The sequence below is a fragment of the Pavona decussata genome, unplaced genomic scaffold (assembly GCF_977016875.1).
Source record: "Pavona decussata unplaced genomic scaffold, jaPavDecu1.1 SCAFFOLD_41, whole genome shotgun sequence".
Classification (NCBI taxonomy): domain Eukaryota; kingdom Metazoa; phylum Cnidaria; class Anthozoa; order Scleractinia; family Agariciidae; genus Pavona; species Pavona decussata.
In genome coordinates, this window is record NW_028145463.1 from 1,479,335 (window position 1) to 1,502,657 (window position 23,323).

A 23,323-nucleotide genomic window follows, 5' to 3' on the forward strand; every position below is an offset into this window, starting at 1 on the left:
AACCCTAATTTTGTATTCTATTGTTTTTTCCGGCGCGTCTAGGAAAACAGCATCAAACAGCAAAGATTTGCCACGTGCACGATGAAAAAGAAAGGTTAGCCACATATTGTACCACGCCCCCACCCCATCACCCCTATTTCAGTCTCTCGAGTCCGTGACAGATTGCAAATATTCGCTACAAATCAGCTCCTGATAAGTAAACAACAAATGCTACATTCGACTTTTAATTAAGAGTTTGCGAATCTTGCTTCCCTTCAATCGGGATGGTATCCCACAGATATTTCGCTCCTCTGTCGTTTATTTCATTCATTTTTATTTACCCCAATCTTTATACAATCAATAGGTTTTCTATATTATACATATATATGGTTGGCAGGAGATCCCAGCAAGTTTTTGCAAACTTTTCTTTAAGGGGATCCCCCATTACTTGATATTTTCCATTGTTATATAATTTGATAACTGTCAAATATATATACGTACCTAATTAATATTAAGATTAATATTAAGATTATAGTAGTAAAAGATTGTGATGGCGATGTCGGTAATTTAAACTTTATGTACTGATGTCTGAGCAATAGATCTGCTTCACTTTCCGCTTAAATGAAACGTAGGTCAGTTTTAGCATCTCTAACCTCATCAGGGAGATTATTCCATAATTTAGCACCTCTAGCTTTCAGAGAGAATTTTCCATAATTTGTTCTAGTATACCGAATATGTAACTTTGCTGAAGATCTTGTATTATACTGATGAAATTGTTTGTTTTGTACAAAATAGTTTTTAAAAGTATTTGGTAACATGCCTGCTCTTTGTGAGTACATAAAAAGACTAGTTAATAAAGTATTAAGCTGGAATATGTCTGGTAATTTTAGTTGTTTGAACAATGTAGTTGTTGAGTCTTGGTATCTTGAGAAAGTCATGAGACGAATAATTTTTTTCTGTACTTTGTGAAGACTTTTTAGGGTGGATGCATAATTACTATATGCTACCCCATACAATATTACAATAGGTAAAATATGGATATATCATTGTGAGGTAAACATTTTTTAAAGTAATTTTGTTTACATAGTGTCTCAATTTGGCTATAATACCAGATAATTTTGATGTCTCATTACTTATGTAGTTAATGTGATTTTTCCAAGTCATTTTATCATCTATTCTAACACCTAGGAATTTTGTGCATTTTACTTGCTCTATTTCTCGTTGATTAATTTTAACGCCTAAGTGCATATCTAATTTTTTCCCTTTGTCTTAAAAATCATAAAAGTCGTTTTACTGGTATTTAGGGTTAGTTTGTTTGAGCATAACCAATCGGATACTTATACTTATTTCAATCGTTTTATCTTAAAACAATGCTTTGTGACCTTTATCGTTATTCTCTTAATTGTCCTTTACTTTAGGAGCCTTTTGGTTGGCTATCAACATAGTGGCAGCGGCATCCTTAACCTCATTATACGCTTACGCTTATAACACTTCGTCATGGCATCGCTTCTGGTGGTGGAAACCTGGGCAGAGTTGGCCTGCAGGGGCAACCGATGTCTTAAAGCACGCCTATGGAACGTGCAAGCAAGGGAATCCGTACTGCTTCCAACGTCTTCCCTCTTGGGCTGAGGAAGATTCTACAGACCTCCTTGCAATCGACTCTGAAGGAACTGTGTATCTGTGGAAGTTTGACTCAAAGAACCCAACCGCCCACGCCGTGTGGCAAGCTCTTCACGACCACCAGGAAACGTCTCGCGGTCAAATTGTTAACAACAATGCTTGGAATCCGGTAACACTGGAGGGAAAGAAACCCACAGCGTCTCAAGATTCTTTCATGTACCGTAAACAGAATGGCGTCAAGTCATTTCTCCTGGACGATGACAACTGTGACTGCCTGTCTACTTTGAGTATGGGCCACGGAATGTGTCACAATGGACATAATACCAAGTTTAGTAAAGCCAAAGTGTTTGGCGTCGATAAACTGTACGACCCGGGTTGTCGAGGACCATCGGCGGTGTATGGGCTTACGCTGTACTTTCGAACAGCCAAGAAGCTGAGACTGGACGACTTTGGTGGAGGTTGGAGAGCTTTCTGGTGGTATCGGAAAGACATCGCATGGCCAAAGCAAATCACAGACATCCTTGGGAGTCCATACGGGTCTTGCCAGGAGCTTGATATCTATTGTTTTCAGCGTCTCCCTAAATGGCTTAAAGAAAGCGACACAGAGTTGTTGGCTGTAGATTCAAAGGGGACAGTTTACAAATGGGCCTTCAATCCAAAAAATCCAGTTTCACATGCAGCCTGGCTTGCATTTCACGATCATCGCGAAACCCCATATAAAGCTGCTCTCAACTCAAGTCCATGGAACCCTGTTGTATTAAAGGGCAAACTGGCTTCCAGAACTCAGGACTCTTTCATGTACCGTAAGCAAAACGGAGTTAAGTCTCTTCTGCTGGATGACGACAACTGCGACTGCGACTCATCACTCAATCTTGGGCACGGTATGTGCAGAGCTAGCCATTCCACAAGTTATAGCAAAGCAAATGTGTTTGGAGTTGATGCCCTCTACGATAGCGGATGCCATGGTCCTGTTCCCTCCATTGGACTGACACTTTACTATCGCACTCGTCGCCCAGACTTGCACAGCTATGGCGGAAAATGGAGAGCGTTCTGGTGGTGGAATGCTGGTGTTGCTTGGTCCGCCTGTGAATCCCAACAAGCCAAGGATGTACTTGAAAAGCCATATGGAACATGCTTCGGTGGTGATCCATTTTGCTTTCAGCGGCTTCCAACGTGGCTCCTAGAAGATTCTACCACGATCTTAGCAAGAGACTCACAAAACAACGTGTACAGATGGAAGTTTAACGCTTCAAACCCGACAGCGCATGCAGCATGGAACGCGTTTCATGACCATCAAGAGACAGCGGCCGGTGCGGTGTTGAATAAGCAACCATGGAATCCAAAAGTATTGCAAGGAAAATCGCCCGCTGTTAACCAGGATTCCTTCCTTTACCGCAGTACAAACGGGGTTAAATCAGTGCTGCTGGATGATGATAACTGCGATTGCCTCTCGACGATCCAGCTTGGAGCGACTGTCTGCAGTAAAAACCTAGATCGAAACGCGCGTGGAGTCGACATTCTCTACGATCCCATTTGTAATCTTCCAAGGCCTTACAACGGACTGATCCTCTACTTTCAAGTTCCCGAGAAATCGTTAATGTTCGAAGGATATGGATACAGGTGGACAGCCTTTTGGTGGTGGCCAAAGGGTGGACAGTGGCCTAGTAAAGCCACAGACGTGTTAGAGAAATCGTATGGACAATGCAAGGAAACTGATGTATACTGCTTTGGGAGGCTTCCATCAGGCATTAAAGAAGATAGAACCAAGATGCTTGCTATTGACACCGAAGGTGACGTTTACATCTGGAAGTTCTCTTCTGCAAATCCAACCGCACACGCAGCCTGGAAAGCCTTTCACGACCATGCGGAAACAAATTATAAAAAGATACAAAACAACAGAGTTTGGAATCCTAAAGTGTTAAAGGGATCAGCGCCAAAAGCCAATCAAGATTCTTTCATGTACCGATCACAAGCAGGCGTCAAGTCTCTTCTCTTGGACGATGACAACTGTGATTGCTATTCTTCACTTAGTATTGGACACGGCATGTGCGCGGCTGGCTTTTCCACGAGTTATGGACCTAAAAATCGATTTGGTGTTGACGCCCTCTACGATAGCAAGTGCAACACGCCTCGACCAAGCATTGGCCTAACTTTGTACTTTTCGGTTACAGAAGAAGTGTCTCATCAAATGACTTCGTGTAAGCACGGTGGCAACTGGCTTGCATTCTGGTGGTGGAGGGCTGATGAAACCTGGCCTGCTAAAGAGAGTGACGTGTTGGCCTACCCCTACGGTTACTGCAGCTCATATAGCGTGTATTGCTTTGGACGCATCCCATCCTGGGCACGCGAGGACTACACGGAAATGCTCGCCATTGATTCGGCAGGAAACGAATACTTGTGGAAGTTTGACTCCCATAATGACGTCGCACACGCGGCCTGGTTGGCTTTTCATGATCATTTGACCACTCCAGCCGGGAAAGTTGTCAACAAACAAGACGGATGGGATCCAGTGGTTCTGAAGGGTAAAAAACCGAAAGCGAAGCAAGATTCGTTCATGTATCGTGAACAGAACGGTGTTAAGTCCATTTTGATGGATGATGACAACTGCGATTGCCTTACTACGCTGAACATTGGCCACGGTATGTGTAACGCTGGGCACAGCACCAGCTACGGTCCTGCAAATCGCTTTGGAGTAGATGCCCTCTATGACCCAAGATGCAAAGCACCCCGCCCAGACGTTGGTCTAACGCTGTATTTCCGAGTGAAATAAAACCATTCAAGCTCAACGACGGAAGACTACAAGTAAAACAGCACTAGGTTGCAGAAGCCTTTACTCAGTTTATTCAGTTAAGGAACAAGACTAAAACATAAGCTTATAAGGTTTTAAGGTGACATGTAAGGGTTCATGTGCAGCTTTTTTGAGCAGTCTTTTTTTAAGTGGGGGATTAAAATAATCAATAAAACATGATTGCATCGTGGAAACCAGTTGTTTCGATTGTTATACAGAGTTGATTAAGAGATGTGAAACAGCTAAAACTCTGGTATGAAATACAAAGACCATCTAAGAATCAATCTTGAGAGCAAAACCCGCAGTCTTAACAACCGCCTGGCAAAATCATGACCACGAAAAACAAATATCGACTGAATATTTAGTTTCTTTTATCTGTCTGTAAAACTTCAATCGAAAAGAGAGATCACTGAAGAAACTAAGAAATGAAAAAAACGGCTGCATTATTCCCTCCGGGATCTCTGCAGGCAGTGGTATAAACGGAACGAGACTTGACAGCAAAATACAGTGGAACCTCGATTTAACGAACCTGTATTTTACGAAGTCCTCGATATAACGAACGATATTCTATGTCCCGGCCAAAGTTACAGTAAAATGTATGGAAAAAAACCTCGATATAACGAACCTCGTAATAACCGATTCTTGGATATAACGAACATAATCCGGAATCCTAAACGTAAAATCTACCTCGATATAACGAATTACAATGTCGACACTTTTAAATCGCTACTCTGAAACTGTCCTTTTATTGTAAACAAAAGCTGCGCGTCTGCTCAAAAGTGAAAATAATTGCTACTGAAAGCCACCATTGCATCTCAAAACGTAGCACTTCTGGGTGACGAAAATTGCATGGAATTGCGTCAGAGAAGTCACCTGTTTTGCAAATCAATTATTAACTATGACCTCGATATAACGAACATTTTGGTCGTTTCCCCTCAAGTTCGTTATATCGAGGTTTTCGATATAACGAACCCTCGATTTAACGAACAAATTTGGCCGGTCCCCAGCGACTTCGTTAAATCGAGGTTCCACTGTAGTCATTATCCGAAACTTTGGTTCTCTCAAGTGCGCAACCTAGACGTCTCTCGAGAACTTATAGGCAGTCATTTTTGTCTCCCAGCTTAAAGCCCATTGTAAGGAAGAGAAAAACTGGATTTTTATTCGACGGATCACGATTCGTTCCACAAGCTACCCTTTACAGACAAGGGCGTAGTTAGGGGAGTATTCCAGTGGTTTCCCCTTCCTTTCGGGCTATGGCCATATAGTTATTATAAATGAAACACAGGACAGCGACCCCTCCGATTTTCAACGAAGGTTAAAGTCACTTGGGAAACAGTTTTTATAGCTTCTGGAAAATTGTAATATCAGTCAGGAGCCCAGTGAAATTTTCAAAAGTTTCCCTTAGATTTCAATTGCTTAGACAGTTGAGCCACTCATTTGAGATAAAGGTTCCCAATCTTCAAACGTACCCTTAAATACCCCCACACCTCTTCCTACTCGATACTCCTCCCCCCGACGGATCGACCTTCACTTCAATTAGCGGAATAGCTCTTAGACCTCTTTTTTTTTAAATAGATTTGGGAAGACATTTCCGTAAACTTTCGCTGACACACGATAATTTAAGAGCGACTTTAAACTCCATTAACTCCAAAAACCTCTTATGAGGGATTTCTTGTCATCGTTGAATGTATTCCTATTTCGGAATAGGGTCAATCGAATGCACCTTAAGTTCAAAACCCATGACAATAACATAACACATGGCGCTTTAAAAGGTTATAATAAAGGGAGACGTAAATTGGCGGGCGAGAGCTCGAGTCTGAACTTGCTGTAAAGAGCATACATTACAGTGGGAAAATTGACAAATGGTGCAACAATCCAAGTTTTTACAAGGAGGCATCCGCGACACCTCGAGCTCCTTTCTCTAATATCCTAGCTGAGTAAACTGGGGATGAGGATACTTCAGCATTTGATCGAAGGTGTATATTTTCAATATGCATACGCGATGTGGACCAACAACAACACTAAAACAACAATTATTTTGTGAATTTTTAATTACCATTTCTCCTGGAGGCTACGTCCCTGTTTGCAGTGCTTAAACTTTAATTACAGCTTTCTTGAAGTTCATAATATACCAGTGAGAATAAAACAGAATATACAATTTTGCTATTGGTTTTACCATGTGATAAATAATTAAGTTTATCCGTATTTGCATTACAGCCGACATTCAAAAAAGATCGGCAAAAACACTGGAACAACAATTATTCTATGAATTTTTAATTACCATCTCCCCTGGAGTCTAAGCCCCTGTTTGTAGTGATTAAACTTTAATTACAGCTTTCATAATAATATACCAGTGTGAATAAAATAGAATACACAATTTTGCTATTGTTTTTACCATGTAATAAATAATTAAGTTTATCCGTATTTGCACTACAACCGACATCCAAAAGATCAACAAAAAAGAGAATGACCAGGTGAGGTAGATGGCATGCACAAATTAGTTTTTAGTTTGTCGACGAAGATTTCATTAACTGTAAGAAATAATTATGTGCCCTTTGTAATAGAAAAAATTCAACTTCATCTTCTTCCAAGTGGCATATTACAAATGTATATGAAGTTAGCTTTTAACCAAAAACTAAAGCCTGAAAGGAATGACGATTTGGTACCTGCATGCCAACTTCGTCAGGCATCTACCTCCAAACAATCACTGAAATTTGATAGCCATAATTTAAAGTTTGGGGTGCATCTAAAAGAGCGGCACTATTGGACGTGTTATCGAAAATAACTTTTCAGAAAGGTAATCGACACAGACAAAACAGAGAATTCCAGTTCATTCAACGTGACAGACGCATACTTTCATTAACGTAAAATGAATGCCCTTTACAAAAAAAAAAAAAAAAAAAAAAAAAAAAGAATTGCAATATGACTTCTTTATTGAGGAACACGATGTCTGACAATTATTTGCCATATTTAGCTCAGAATAGCTGTTCCCAAACGTTAATAAATCATTCCAAATCCAGAGTCCAGAGTAGACACAGGTGTTCACTGAGTGGCCTCTCAAAGGATCTTTAGTGCAGTAGTCAAGGTCTTGGCTTGCCAGGATGAGAAAACCCACCAATACGTTTTCCCACTGATCGCAGAAGTGGAGGGACATTCGTTAAGTACAACTCCTACTCCAATCCAGTACTTATTCAGGTTTCGTTTCAAAAAGGGATCAAGAAAAAGAAAAAAGCAAGAGTCATGAAATCTTTCAACGCATTAAACTTCAGCAATAACAGCTCATCAAGCCACCACAACGAAGTATCATGCGACATTTATGACGACTCCTTGCCGGTTAAAACTGGAAAAATTCTAGCTTTGTCAATTGTCCTGATGTCTAGTTTTGTTGGAAATATTCTACTAATCATTACTGTGTATAAGCGGGAAGAGTTACAGAAAACGATAAATTACTTTATCGTCAATATGGCAGTCTCTGACATGATATATCCGTTAACAGACATTCCGATAGCCTTGACTAGGCATGCGTCCAGTTCTGACCTCTGGTATATCAGAGGAACAGTAGGATTAATGTTCTGCAAGCTAATAAAATATTTGCAGCATGTCTCTGCGTGTGTTTCTGTTGCGAGCCTTATTTGGATCGCTTTGGATCGGTTTGCGGCGGTAGTATTTCCCATGAAAGTTCATCTTGTCTCGACGAAATTTCGCATCTTTGCTATCGCTTCTACTTGGATCGTTTCGCTGCTACTAAATTCGACAGATTTGTTTACGTATGGGCTAATAGAGGAGACTGGCAAGGGAGCTATCTGCACATATTTAAACAACTCTCCCTTTTCATTTATGCATGGAAAAGTACATCTCTATGTCTTTCACGTAGTACCTTTGATTACGTTGACGATTTTGTATTGTGCAGTTGCACTGACATTACGGAGACATGACAAGGTCCTTCGTTGTGACGCAGTGCATCAGGAAGACCAACGAAAACGGCAAGCAATCAAGATGAGTCTTTGTGTTATAGGTGCATTTTGCCTCTGCACTCTCCCAATTACAATAGAAAATGCCTTGTCGGAATACGAAGTAACAATGTCTTGCCCGTTCTATAAACCTTTTGTGTTTATTTGTGACCTCTTGTTTTTCATATCCACAGCAGCCAACCCAATCATCTGTTTCGCATTTGTTAGTAGTTATCGTCGTGGCTTAACAGAAATGTTCAAACCCAAACCTAACTGGGGTCGGAATAAACGAGCGAGAACAAGAAACATGGAGGAAACGGAAGGACGAGAAGGAATACGTCTTCAAAGTATAAGAGTGGTCTCAGAAAAAAGAGAGAATCTCGCATTTACAAATAGCTAGAGAAATCCAGTTTGATTCAGTGTGAATGTCGAGATGAACAATGGCTCTTCTTCTTCATATGACATCAATAACTTGGCTAAAGAAGTGTAATAGAGGCTTGGTCTACAAGCCAAAGCTGTAGTGAGAGAACAGGATTCCAGCCAAGGGGCTGAACTGATTCTCTGCCATAAAATGCAAGGCAACAGAACCACGTGAAGACTAACGAGTGTCTATGCCGCTGTGCATTAGTAAAGCGCGGCGATGAAAAGAACAGTGCTTGCCGATGAATCAGAACACCAAAGTGCCCAGATGCGACGTGTAGAAGTAGTCATTGTGGACATCATCTTCTCCACTAATTGCCAACCTCTGACCACCACAATCATCAATACTCAGTCTAACCGGCTGCCATTAGCGTTACCGCTCAAAAGGCCACTGAAAACTGTACTGTACAAAGCTGTATTAACGTAATGGTTGTTATATAATAGGAGAGGAAACTGACGCAAATATCAGGCCAGCCTAGATGAACTTCAGTTTACACCGATGCATTGCATTGTGTTTCGTATTGGAGCGACTGATATAGCGGGATAAACTTAAAACAGAGTTAAAGACCAATACTCTCAAAAAAAGGGTGAAGAAGTCATCCGGGAAAACTTTTATTTCAGTACCTTTTTTGCACGTTCTCAAAAGCTTTCTTTCATTTGCCGGACCATTAGCTGAATATCCAGCTGGACTGTTTTTTTTTTTTAATTTTGGGCAGGTTTTAATTAACTTTTTGCTAGGGATGACATTCATTTGTTATTGTTTGAAATTTGGTGACATTGACATACTTCAATATCCAAGGAATTTCAGTAATTAAAATAAGATTAAATTATGACTGCAATACAAAAGCCCAGTATGAACGATCGTTTTGTTTAGAGCGTCGCATCGTGCTAGTAGATTCAGGTTTTGACAACCGGACAATCATTACAGCTTATAAATTCCACCATCTGAGTCATTACAGTTTGGCAGCTAAGAATTGAAGACAAAAAAATCGCATTGACTATATAAGAAGACAACGTTCACCTGCCTTAAAAGGCTTTGACTCCTCAACTTCGTGTCAAGGCTAGTTCCCTTCAGTATTGTCGAACTGCTTCCAGTTTGTGGGTCGACGTTTTTGGGTATCCTTTTCACCCGTTATATATGACTATGAGGAACATTCAAAGTTTTCTAATCTACGTTACATTAAATTCAGGATTTTATTTCAAAGGAAAAAGATTCATGTGAACCGAGAATAATGGCGTCTTTTGGCATCAATAAATCATTCTTGAGCAAGCGGAACATGACTTGTGCGGACAGTATTTTGGACAACACATTGCTCGTTAAAACTGGCATAATTCTTGCCTTATCAGTTATCTTGCTGATCAGTTTTGTTGGAAACATTCTAATCATCATTACTGTGTATAAACGCAAAGAGTTGAGGAAGACGATTAATTACTTCATTGTCAATATGGCGGTTTCTGACTTTGTATATCCATTAACGATCATTCCTCTTAGTTTGATAGAAACAGCATCGAGTTCTAGACAATGGTATATTGGTGGAACTGTAGGCTTATCATTCTGCAAGATAACAAGATATTTGCAGCATGTTTCTGTATCTGTTTCTGTAGAAAGTCTTATTTGGATCGCTTTGGATCGGTTCGTGGCTGTGGTGTTCCCAATGAAAGTCCATTTGATCTCGTTGAAATTTCACGTTTTCGCTATCTCTTCCACTTGGATCATAGCAATGGCAATAAATTCATCAGATCTTTATACGTATGGGCTAGTTGAGATCAAAAAGGAAACTTCTTGTAGATATGTAGAGAACGAACTCTTTTCATTTATGAATGATGGAAAAGTGCACGTCTATGCTCTTCACGTCTTACCGATGATTACTCTGGCAATTTTATATTGTGTCATAGCCGTTACTCTACGCAAACAAGACAAAGTGCTTGGCTCTGCAGAACCGCACCGGCGCAATGAAATGAAACGGCAAGCCATTAAGATGAGTCTCTGCACCATGGCTGCATTTTGTCTCTGCACTCTCCCGATGACACTATTTAATATTGTGGTGGATTACGACATTCAAGTGCCTTGCAAACTATATAAAACTCTTTCGCTTCTTTCTGACCTCATGTTTTACTTATCATCAGGGATCAACCCAGTCATCTGTTTCTCCTTTGTAGGGAGTTACCGACGTGGCTTGAAAGAAATTTTAAATTCCACGCCTAATTCTTGTTTCAACAAACGATCAACAGCAAGAAACATCAAAACGGACGGAAAATATGGAATAACCCTTCAAAGGGTCAGAGCCGGTAACTATGGAAGAGCAGGGAGAGTAACTCCGAAAAATTCAAGAGAATCTCTGAACATAGAGTAAGCCTTGCACGATGTTTCTCATCTCGATGCCATGAATTGTCAACTCGAGAAATGATTTTACATCTTCTTGAAGAAGAAAAAAATACTTGCTGTGTATCACTATCCCTAAAAACTATTACTGTGCAAGAACGGCAGCGTTTGCATCAAAGACAACTCCATGGAAAAAGAAGGAAATAGGAAGACCGATATGGCACAAGCGTTTGAAATCATTGACTTGATTCAGCAACACGGAGTTGTTCCAGAGGACAGCATTTGAACAACGAGAACAGTTAGAAACAAAAAGGGTATTTTGAAGGAACAGGTTTGACATAAAGCAAACAAACAAAGCAGTAGATAAGACCCCAGTTCGCTAAGACTTTACATGCAGTCTATCTTGGTTCAGCCAACAGAGCACCTTCTGAACAACTATCGAACGTGCCAATGGCTGTCTATAGCTACCAAGGGTGGTGTTAGGTGCTACGTTTTAATATTTTTGGTTTGGTGTACAGTGGTAATGGAAAATGCACAGATCTACAGTGAGTTCAACTGTGCGAGGGACGAGATTAGGGAGTGGTACCCTAATGTGAAATTCAGTGGCAGGTGTGAGCGTTGTACATTTTTTCTTTTTCCCGGGAAGGGGAGGGTGGGTTGTGTATTGGTACTCCTTAAGTTCCTATAATCTTAATGATAATCTTAGAGCTATGGCGGTACTTTACAGGGCATTTACCCGAAAAATATGGCAGAAACTTTTTCTCTACCTGTCAACTAGTTTAGTGCCTCTTAGTAATGGCGTATAAGAGAGTCCACCCCCCTCCCAGGAAGCAAGACGTTGGACGTAAGCTTATAAACGCGCTCTTGAGGGGCGGTTACTCCCAAAGCATTCATGATCATGACCTATTAACTCACGCGCCTAATGAAAAATTCCCCTGGAATTGGCTTTGTCTCGTTTAAATATTTAAGTTCGTTTGTATTTATATTACAGTTGATGATTCGGCAAAATGATAAGAGATCAAACGTCTGAATAAAGTAAAAACCTTTATTTAACTTCGAATTGCAGATAGCAAACAATTATGCTAATATCTTCGAAGATATAAAAGATAAAAATAAGACGAAACGATTATGTACAAATGTACCTTTCCGCTCTTCAGGAGACGTTTATTAACTTTTGGCTGACATATGCATTGACATATGCAAAACTTTGTTTGAAAGAAGTCATTTTCTCATTTCCTGACAGAGAAATATTAAAATTTACCTAGGATTTGGCATTTAAATAGGATTTCATTATAACCAAGAGAGGATGATTATGAGCCATTAATAAATGGGTTGCTCAGTGCTTCTAAAAAACGCAAAATCTTTCCGGCTTCCAAAGAGAATCTGATTAGTAGTTTATTACAACCAAAACGTCATTGTGATTTGACAGCTGTGACCCTCGGCGGTGCCGAAAAAAGAGAAACGTTCGACAACAGAGCATTAAAAAAAAAAGAACTAACAAATCATCTACCAAGCTGTTAACAGCAACTCGATTATCTTTGAAAATGCGTGGCTACCCCCAATTTCCTTTTGGATTTCAGTAGCCCTTGCTAAGATCACATTAGTTATAAACCACGCAAAAATTACCTTCTAATTGGTAGGCATCTTCCTTGAGTAATTGGAGGTTCTGGGACCAATCTCGTTCCCAGAGCCCTCATTACCCTTGTCCAGCGGTTAGGACCATCCCAAGATGCGCAGAAAAAATGCGCAGTAACAAAAGGAGGCAGATTGCAAAAAAAAAAAAAAAAAAAAAAACCAGTTCTGTTTGGAAAGAATTCACTTCGTCAAAATTAGTTTCATTTAGAATGCCAACTCACAGCTCACAGTTTGTGTTAACTAAAACGTACTATGCACATTGATTGAACAGTTTCTACCAGCTGATGGTGAGTGCCATATACTTTGAAAAGACCCGGCAAGGACCTCCCTAAGACATTTTCACCTGTTATGTTATGTTCTGCCATGGCTGCACTGTAAATTCAAGTAATCGTAGGCGATGCGTGACACTTGAAAATGTATATTTCTGATTTGATTTATATTAAAAAAACACAGGCATTTCGGGTGTTTAACCCTTCTTCGGTGTGGAAGAAAACCGTTGAAATACGCAATCGCCAGAAAGTGACAAAACGGGAAAGCAATTTCAAAACAGCAATTCTTTGTTTAATCACCTCTCCAACAAGTACATTGTGTCTCACAACGGCATTGCCATGTTTGCTAATTACTTCCTGAATTTATGCCGGCCGGTTCCTTTCTCGAACAGCCTAGCGTATCAAATGCCACACATAAGATAATAGTCACTTCTTAAAGCGCCTTCATACTGAATTCGAAAGACGTTCACACACACCAACTTTCTCGTACGAATCCAAGTTTGAGTTGTCAAAATTTAGTTGACGCAGTGAAGGTGCATTTATATATTGGAACTTAGCTTGTGTAGTTTGCAAATGGGGACAGTTGTAGACAAAAACCAGCTCAATAATCGCAACCATCGAACCATCAAAACACGCAGGAAAAAACTTGCAACCAGTGCCAAACGCTGGAAAAAGAGCGACAGCCAACCAGCCTTGGGCAAGAAACCGCACGTAATCAAAGACGCCACTTCTGTTTGTTTGCTCGTGATTGGCTGATAAAAGAGAGCATATGTGATCTGATTGGTTAGAGTGCATTGCACGTGTTACACAAGTTTATGATTGGTGCAGATCGTTCATGTCTCTTCCGAGTTCACGCTATTACAGTCAATTAATTTTTTGTTTCAATTTTTATCGGTCCCTTTACTTAACTGTGAGCCAAATGTTCTCAGCTGTCTTGCACTGGTTATTTCTCACTTGAATATTGTTTGCTTGTAAAACTGGAGTTCGGTGATGCTTTCTTTGATGTCCTCAAGTGCCCTGTAAATAAAAGCATCTCACTGTAACAAAAGCAAGCGTATTTGTAAAGCAGATTCTTATCTTACTAATGGACTTATATTTGAGACTTGAAGGAGCAGTGTCACCTGTTTGTAGTATTACTTTGAATGGCCAAAAAACGTATTTGTACCACTGGAAACGTTAAAATAATGGCTCAGTTGTGTTAACAATAACCCTGCTAGAACAGAGAAACTTGTTTTAATTATCTTTGGCTGAGGATGTCCAGGATTGAAATGGATTGCAACTTTAAAAAATTGGCTAATTTTTCAAGTTCGTCCCGTGTATTATTGGAGAAAACGCTAAACAACTAATCTTAGTATGTTCTTCCCAGAAAAAAAATCCCTTAATATTTTCTTCTCGGTGCTCTAAGAGAAATTTTATGTTAGAGAAAAGGTATCTAGTCAAAAATTTGAGCAGTCTAGACCAAAACACAGAGAACTCTCCGTAACAGTGCCCCTTTAAGTGTTGCAGATAGCTAGACCTCCATTAATCCTTGAAGTCCAATCTCAGGATCATTCCTTTATAGACATAAAACTTTAAGTCATCGAAGCTAAACAGTTTCCTACTCACTGAACAATCCATTTAGATGACAAATGCAATACCGTGAAATACATGAATATGTCCTTCAGTTGTCTTATCATTGTCCTTTTCAATGTTTATTCAAAATCGGATTGCAAAAATACTCAAAAGAAATGCCGTGTCACGAACGTACCTGTGTTGCTCCTTCTTGTCTGGGACTTGTAAGTATGTTTTGGGATACCACCTCCTGAACAGACCAAAAAATAAACCAGATCTTACTGATACGTTTGCATAGTACGTTTTTTTGAAGTTAAATTATACCTTCATTTAACCACCTCATTTAAAAGCCAATATTCTTAATCTGGTGTTTGTGGCCTGAAAACTTTGATATAGACCTTTATTATTCCTATCAGTTGTACGCGCGGTGTGATTGGTCAATTTTGCGGGCCGTATTTAACTGTACGGCCTCAGTGCTAAAATTCAACTTGTTTTCGTTTCCTTTACTGAGCGCCCGATTAACATGAGAGATATAATAAGTATCTTACTAACCTCGTTTTCTCGGTCTGTACTGTAAGTAACTTACAGTATGGACCTCGAACTTGGTTTGTAAGAGGTATTTATCATGGTAATTAAAATTTTGATGTATGCCTGGTAATGCAAAACCATTGACACCAGTGGAAAGAGCACCTTGAAATTACAACAAAGGCCAAGTTTGGGAGTCTTTTCTTTAAAATAGTAATAGTTCTGTAAATTCAAGAATTTTTGCAGAATTTTGTATGAAGACGGGCAAAACTTGCCTGTTTCCATACACACATCTATAAACGTTCCAGACTTAACGAACATAATATATTTTCACTCTTTGTATCAAACTTTGTCTTTTGATATCAAACGACAATTATTTTCCATTCATCACCTTTACATTAAACTAAGTTGACTTTCTACCTACCGGCAGAGTTCTTTTATCGTACTAACATCCACAATTCTGTAATGAAGGTGATCCATAAACCGAGGCATGTACTTGTCCAGGAAACTTTTATCAGCATGAACACTGTTACCAGCCAGAGGACATTTTTTGTGTGGGGTGTGCTCCTTTATAAACTCCAAAAAAGTTTCTTCTGCTTCTGACAGGCTGATTTTGGAGGCCCTGACTGCAGCCGTTAAACCAGACTACAATGGTAGAGAGGAAAAATACACATGTTTAGTATAGGTAATCACATGAGGCCAAGTACTATTAAGGATTAATTGCACGAGAGTTTTCAAAATTTTCCAAAATTGCCCGAGTCGCGAAGCGACGAGGGCAATTTGAAAAATTTTGAAAACTCAAGTGCAATTAATCCTTAATTGTACGAGGTCTCATGGGATTACTTGCTTATCAATAAAGGGCAAAATTTATACGAAGGAAAATCACGCGCGCAGTCTATTTTTATCTGGGAAGCCTGTTTAGCGCAACGGCAAATCATCAATCAAATTGAACTGACCAATCGATTCAATGAAATTTTATTCTCCAAAACTGTGTCGTGATACACCGCCAAAAGTCTAGAAAACAAAGTTCATTTCAACAGAGCGTTTCTGCCAACAGAAAAACAACAAAGTGCTTTTAACTGAACAAAACACAGTTTAATCTGAGTCCAAATCCTGGAGCATGATTCTCTTGTAAGCCCGCTTGCTCTGGCTAGGACTGGATTGCAAAGAATGGTTTCCTGCGACGTTGAGCGTTACGTTGCAATGGCTGAAATTGTAGACATGGCTGGAAGCTGAGCTGGACTGAGTTTGAACTGATGACAATGGATGGAGAACTTGTCTTGAAGTGGAAGCAGGCTTGGCATTGTCGATGATGTTGGACATGATTTTCTGCTCGTTTTCATCACCGGAGTCGTAGTCATCTAGGCCCTGCTCGGAGTTGTGACCCGTTATGTTTTTGATCTCGCATTTTGGAATACCGGAGCTTTTCAATTTCTTCACAACGGTCTTTCTTGCACTGTGGTTGGCTAGCTTCTTTTCGGGGCAGACATCTTTTAACGGTGAGTCCTCTTTCATTGTTTTCATTATGTTATTGATTATATTCTTGCCCATCGGTGTTTTCTTGTACCACACGGCGCTGGTTTGAGGCTTGTCGATAACAGCCAGGTAAAATGACCCTGTTTTTTTCATTTCTTTTGGACGTTTCTCCAGGTATTGTTTAAACAGAGCAACGGGGCACCTCTTCTCGCCTGTGGCGAACATCTTGGGAGTAGCTAGCCGAGGTTTCACTCGGAGACCACCTTGCCTAGTCTTTGTAGGCCCTTCGGAAAAAGTGATGAACTCGACACCATCGTCATCCTTTTCGATGGAAAAATCTTTGACCATCATGTCGTGGTGCTCTTGTCGACCACGTAAACCAAAATGCATTGTTAGCAGCCACCACATTGTGTTGATCAAAGAACGAGGGGTTTGGTTGCTTAGCTGGCCGTTTTGCCATAGTATCTCCTCCTCTTCAGGACTTCGTCAGGCTTTTTGCTTTGTTGGGTCGTTTTCCCATCCCCTGTTCGCGCAGCTTTCTCGCCTTCCCTTCCAACACTTTCCTCGAAGACAGGAACTCTCTATCCCTCAGGATAGACTTTGGAAAATTTTTGCTTCTTAAATGTCGATCTAAAGCCGCCTGCATCACTTTTAGCGAGTCTGGCTCGTAGTCTTGGCCGTTTTCTTTTCTCAGCTCAGCGTAGAATTGCGAAAGGGCTTCGTTCAATTCTGGGAGGTCGTAGCTTTCTAGCTGTTCCTCCTTTCCCCTAGTTTTCGCCCACTTTTCAAAAATTCCTTTCCAATAGCCTGTGCTTTGTTTTGTGTTTTTGTTTTCACTTTCGCATTTCAAAAGTTCAATTAATTCGTCGTCCGCTTCAATAAAACGACATTCGCAGGTTAGAGTTTTGTCTCCAACTTTCTTAACAGACTGAGGAAACTTCATTCTTTTGTTACCTTGCATAATATGGCCAAACTATCCCAGAACTAATTTAAAAAAAAAATTGGTATCAACGATGTTCAAGTTAAGAAAGAGAATGTAAACTTCACCATCTTGTGCTCATGTTCTCCATAAAACCTGAATTTAGGCATTTTACATGGTTTTTCTGTAAAGGATAGTAAGAAACGACATACTACAAATGTACAAAGTATAACGCACATACAGAGCCATTGCTTTTGTTCATTCGACGTTTTGTTTTGTACAGTTCTTGTTGCCGTTGCCGTTGCCGTCGTCGTTTCTTAAATTCCCTGATGTCATTATAACATACCTCTCCATGTGTTTTAGTGCACCATTCACCCATGGCATCCAATGCAGAATCAGGTTGATGAATTACAAGATCAGGACCCTTAAATCACCAAGACTGTAATTAGTAAAGGTTAAAGTTTGAGTCCAGTCCAGTCTGTAGTTAATACAAGGGATTAACAAAATCATATGATGGCATAGAGGAAGTCCTAACCGAGGGCCGAGATCAGAACGCTCATCGTCGGGATCAAAAGGTCATGTTCATGTGCTGTGATTGGCAGATTTCGATCCACTTTGTGGTTTCTGTATTTTCGTTGTCTGCTGGTTGTCGCTGTAATTATGATTGACAGCAGTAAAACACTCAAATCGTTAGTTGGGGTTGAAGTTCAGAGTCAGTATATTATTGTTAATCATAATTATAACAAAATTTGAGTTTGCAACGAAACTATTGAGAGATTGAACAGACAACAGTTATAATTACAAGATACCGGTATGTGAAAAAAAGCACTTCTTGTTTTGAACTGTCCCATCTGTTCAGTTTTAATATGCACTAGGCACAACAGTCATACAATGTCCAGTTACACTGTCCTATTAATTGCTCAAATCACGGCTTCTAATAGCAACTTGTCTTCAAGAAGTTTGTTATAGATATGATTAATAATAATATATAGTCACCACAACTGCCTGCATTTGGGGAAGAATAATTTAATAATATGATCTGACTATCCAAGTTATTTAAGGAATACGTTAACTATGCATACCTCATCCTACATTCTACGTGGTAATTATATTCTGGACCTTCCCAAAGCAAAAACGACTACTTATGGCCTACACTCCTTTTCATACTTAGCTAGTAAATATGGAACTCTCTCGTGGACACGTACAGGACATCTGATTTTCTTTAATTCAAGCTAAAGATCCTTAATTATGAGGCCTTTCCACAGTGTATATAATGTTGTATGTATATAGTGTATATATAATGATAGAATTGTAATTGTAATATTGTATTTCATTTTATTTTATTTTGCTTATTTACTCTTTCTTTCTAGTATTTATTTTCTCGAAGATATTAGCTATTCAAAGCTACTCTGTAAATTCCAGGATAAATAAAGTATATGTATGTATGTATCATTAAGTGCAGTTATACTTACGGTAAAGTTATTTTCGTGTCACCAATGGGGAAAATGGGCTGGCCAGTTATACTTATAGCCTGCATTTGAGCATTGCCACTGTGCTAACCACATGGCTTGTTTAATCATTGAACTGGACAAACTACTGGTATGTCTCCATTTCACATTATTGTGAAGTGGTTGCTTGAAGAAATTCAACAACAGTTTGAATAAAAAATTATAATAAATACACAAGAGAAACACTTTTTGGTGCCACAGCTTACCTCTGCAATGATGTTCAGGTTTTCATCAGTTATAAGGCAAGCCATTTCTATAATGTGGCATGTTTCAATATCCAGACCTGCAGAAAAGACATCAGTCAATAAGATACTTTTACAAATAAAAAAACCTGAAATTCCTGAACATTTTGTTTACAAGTAAACATGTAAAAGCAAGATGAGACATTCTATGTGAAAGTATAGTTCACTGGTGAGGACTCCTGCATTCAAAACAGACATGATAACTGTTACACCACTATAAGGCAAATCCGCAGTGAAAGTGGGTGAAATAGCACAGCTTATTCTCATTACATCGCTAAGGACTGGCTCAGATGCCGTGCTTCACATGAGCCTAAGCAAATTCAATGAATAAAGTTCACGTGAAGTATGGCAGCCTAATCAATTCAGAATGACCAATCTAATTCGGATCGACTCATCCGTTTTTCTTACCTGGCTCAGCCAGGAATAATGGCTGTGGACCGGCTTTGATTAAGATGCTGTACCTAACATGAGCTGAATCAAATGCACAAATTATTCCAAATCTGCAATTTTCTCCAGTCAAAATATGCTTCAGTATATTAGTTTTCGCTGAATTAAATTTGGCATCTGAATCAATTCAGCCAGGATTAATAATTCGGGTCTGTCTAAATTTGAATTTGATTTGGCTCATGTGAAGTACGGCATCTGATCTGGGCCTAAGACCTGAATATTCAAAATAATATGTAACATGTAAGAGACACCAAGGAATATTCATACACATGGGATCACTGTACATAATGATCTGTTATTTGAAAGTAGCTTACCTGTCATCTGGCAATCCATAAGGAGTTAACACATGACACAAAAAAGTAACATGAAACATAAAAAGAGCATGTTAATGTGGTCTGGGCAGAGCAACACATAACTACAGTGTACTGATTGTGTGGTTCCAGAAAATACCCATACCTCTACCATAGAGGGAATTTCACATAAGACCCAAACCTAGTCTGAAAATGGGTAAGCATTTTAGAGCAATGGGAATGGATTCTAGAGACCAGGTCTGAAAATGGATGTGAATTTTAAAGCCTACAATGCAGGTCAAAAGTGTTGGGACACTTAGCGAGATACTACTGAAATAATCTCCCCCCACCCCCTCCCCCCCAAGCAATGTTGAGATTTGACACTACAACACAGATTTCAACAAAAATACTGTTTATCTGCATCTTCCAACATTGTTTGGGGGGGAGGGGGGTGGTACGCTCCAATTGTGACCCCAAAAAGCCAACTTTACTTGGAATACATGATTATTGGACAGGTGTCCCAACTACTTTTGACCTGCATTGTCTGAAAACGACTAGTTGGGAAAAAGTGCTGTTAACGTGGTCAAGGTATCATATCTAGAAATATCACAAGGGAGTCGTTTGAGGAATTTCAAGCTAGAGTTTTAAGAGCTTTTGATTGTATTTGTACTGAAACTATAGATAACACAGTTGCCAGTTTGAACAAAAGGATAGAAGCTATCCTTGCCTCTAAAGGCGGTAGAACCAAATATTAATCACGCAATGCGGAACTGTGAAAACTGAACATGCTTTATTATTTACACTTCAGTATATTCTGTGAATTTCTAAAGCGTGTAAAGTGTAACTTCATTTTCATGCTATCTGAGGAAAATGCTTGTGTAAATTGTAATTGTCACTTTGTAAAACTCGTGACAACGAGAAGTTTATCACATGCGTGACATTTGCATTTTGTTGATGTAAAGAGCTGAACATTACTCACTACAATACTCACTTTAAATAGTGGAGATTTATGCAAATTGAAAACATATTTGACATTAAATGAACACAAATTTAGAAAGTATGTATGTTTTCTTTAGTTTGAAGAAACTATTTCTTTCATTATATGAGTTATTGCGTATTTTCAACTCAGTACTCAGTAAAAGCACAAGAAAAGAAAGCTATTAATTAGCTCTTTATATAAAACATTCAATTTACTGAGTAATGTTGTAAACTCTATTCAGACACGTTCCTTTGGAGCGCATTATACAACAATTGTTTTTTTATACTCAACAAGAGTAGCCGGCCATAGTTTATTTTTAAACACTGTTCTTCATTGATGCGAAATGAATGCAAACGTTACTGAGTATTGTCGCGAGCATCATGTCGCCGTCAGTCAGCAATGTAAACATTGCTAGAATTCTCTAGAATGAATCGTGCAAAACAATGTCCACAGGGCGCGATTTCTCGCTGTTCACTCTGTGAAATGGGCTGTTAGAAGCGATTGCATTTTCCGTTCGAGGACAAGTAGTTAAGTCTGGATGACCCACAGAATGAACCGCTTCGAGGTCTGATTTCGTGACATACTTGTAGGCGCTGTAATATGTATTGTGGCGGTCACTGAAATGAACTTCGATGTGGAATTTTTGGCTCAAGTATCTCTTTACTTGTAGCCATCTACCTCTCTTCTTCAGTTTTACCGCCATGTGAAAATGGTACTTGTTGAGATCGCCATCGGCATCGGTAGTGGCATGACCCTCCATGCTTACCACCCAGTGAGAGATTTCAATGTTAAAGCTATTCCATGCCTCTATTATCGCTTCACCAAATGTCTCTCTACGGAACTTTTCAGTGTATGCGCGACTGTACGTTATAATGTAAACAACTCTCTGGCTTTCTGAAGCCTCCATTTTCTCATTGAGGACAACACTCTAAAGAGCTTTCAGAGCCGCGCGCTCACAGTATAACACGATTTCTATGTAAACAACAGACCTTGTGGGCAGCGGATGGCATATCCGATTTAATAAACAAAACACCACGTTTTGAACTCTTTGAAAGTGAAATAAAGCTCATCGTTTCTTAAGCGTTACAACAGTGTGAACATGCAAGTTGTTATTTTTTACCCCGACTCACTGATCTGCATGGTATTCATTTGTCTATCTTTTTCCTGATATACACCTGTTGCGCCTTTCCCGTATCCATACTCTAATATGACAATACGAAAAGTGCGGCAATTGAAATTCCTTGTATATTGTTCACAAATATGTTCTTCTTGCTTACCAAACAAGAGTTCTCATAAGAAGCCCCGCTTTTCATCGACCAATAGGCCACAAACCTGATCTCTTTCAAATACTCACTTTCAGACAATGCAGGTCAAAAGTGTTGGGACACTTAGCGAGATACTACTGAAATAATCTCCCCCCACCCCCTCCCCCCCAAGCAATGTTGAGATTTGACACTACAACACAGATTTCAACAAAAATACTGTTTATCTGCATCTTCCAACATTGTTTGGGAGGGAGGGGGGTGGTACGCTCCAATTGTGACCCCAAAAAGCCAACTTTACTTGGAATACATGATTATTGGACAGGTGTCCCAACTACTTTTGACCTGCATTGTAGGTTTAAAAAGTGTACAACCAACCCCCCCCCCCCCCCCCACCCCAGGAGTCAAATGGTCTTTGCATTTAGACACAGCCTTGAGGCTTTGTATTTAAAATGTATAATGAAAAACAAATTAAAGCTTTTGTTTCGTTGTCCAAATTGAACCAAATTTGCATCTTAATTGGCTATGAAACTATTAGTTTGGATTATGAGTCAGGCATCAGAAATGATGGGCTGTGGGCATCGATCAATGGGTCCACATCTTGGATCACAGGTCACCAAAGCATAATATTCAAATTCTATTTCAAGTTTTCCAACCTTGTCACAAACATAATACAGTGATGCACGTGCACCAGCCGGTGAGAGATAAACTGCTCAAAACGGCGTTTGGAAGCTCTGAGAAGCCATGAAAACACCGCAAAACACAACGGGTGAGCTTTTCAACTTTATCGTAACTTTTGTGCGTTTTCGAGGAAATATTGTTGCCAATTTTCGATCGAATTTTACCGCCATACAAACTCTTATATTCAGTTATATTACGCTTTGGTGACCTGCGGTTGGATCAATGTTCGGAACTAAATCGGAAGTCGACAATATTAAACCCAGCGTTGAGCTTACCTCTAAATCAACCCAAACTAGCCTCTTATGTGCCATTGTCCAAACAGTGTGATCAGTATGTAAGAAGCGCCTGATTAGTCTGCGATTTCTCGTTGTGAAACCCCGACAGAAGAGGCGGGTAACCGAAAGTGGAAAAATCATGGATAAATCACACTTTCTACCAGGCGTTACTCTTACTCGTTCA

The 23,323-nt window shown here is 39.6% G+C and overlaps 3 protein-coding genes and 1 pseudogene across 4 annotated transcripts; 2 read left to right on the forward strand and 2 right to left on the reverse strand.

The window, feature by feature from the left end:
- The first annotated feature begins 46 nt into the window (after positions 1–46).
- LOC146482958 (uncharacterized) lies at positions 47–5,423 on the forward strand. Its single transcript, XM_085106482.1, has 2 exons — positions 47–94; positions 1,398–5,423. The coding sequence occupies exons 1-2, from the start codon at positions 82–84 to the stop codon at positions 4,367–4,369; spliced, it is 2,985 nt and encodes a 994-aa protein (XP_084962608.1). The 5' UTR covers positions 47–81; the 3' UTR covers positions 4,370–5,423.
- A 785-nt stretch (positions 5,424–6,208) lies between these two features.
- On the forward strand, positions 6,209–13,074 carry LOC146482959 (QRFP-like peptide receptor). The gene has a single exon (XM_085106585.1). It carries the CDS (start codon positions 9,990–9,992, stop codon positions 11,109–11,111), a length of 1,122 nt encoding a protein of 373 aa, XP_084962711.1. The 5' UTR covers positions 6,209–9,989; the 3' UTR covers positions 11,112–13,074.
- Positions 13,075–13,163: 89 nt separating this feature from the next.
- On the reverse strand, positions 13,164–23,286 carry LOC146482960 (oligoribonuclease, mitochondrial-like). Of its 2 annotated transcripts, XM_085106629.1 has the most exons (7): positions 23,140–23,277; positions 19,967–19,981; positions 19,170–19,246; positions 17,802–17,879; positions 15,485–15,705; positions 14,732–14,785; positions 13,164–14,001 (listed from the first exon to the last, which is right to left on the reverse strand). In XM_085106629.1, exons 2-7 carry the CDS (start codon positions 19,971–19,973, stop codon positions 13,935–13,937), a joined length of 504 nt encoding a protein of 167 aa, XP_084962755.1. In that variant the 5' UTR covers positions 19,974–19,981; positions 23,140–23,277; the 3' UTR covers positions 13,164–13,934. The 2 variants fall into 2 exon arrangements, with proteins under 2 accessions (XP_084962755.1, XP_084962756.1); XM_085106630.1 differs by lacking the exon at positions 19,967–19,981 and having other exon boundaries at positions 23,140–23,286.
- LOC146482961 (uncharacterized protein KIAA1958-like) lies at positions 16,020–17,359 on the reverse strand (annotated as a pseudogene).
- Positions 23,287–23,323: the final 37 nt, after the last annotated feature.

What these genes read in the sequence shown, in the direction of transcription:
- LOC146482959 (XM_085106585.1), top strand. Translation starts at nt 9,990, where the DNA reads ATGGCGTCTTTTGGCATCAATAAATCATTCTTGAGCAAGCGGAACATG.
- LOC146482960 (XM_085106629.1), bottom strand. An exon ending in ACGATAAAAGAACTCTGCCG is followed by an intron (nt 14,786 to 15,484) that starts GTAGGTAGAAAG and finishes TGGTCTGTTCAG; the next exon opens with GAGGTGGTATCCCAAAACAT. An exon ending in GACAAGAAGGAGCAACACAG is followed by an intron (nt 14,002 to 14,731) that starts GTACGTTCGTGA and finishes TTTTATTTACAG; the next exon opens with GGCACTTGAGGACATCAAAG.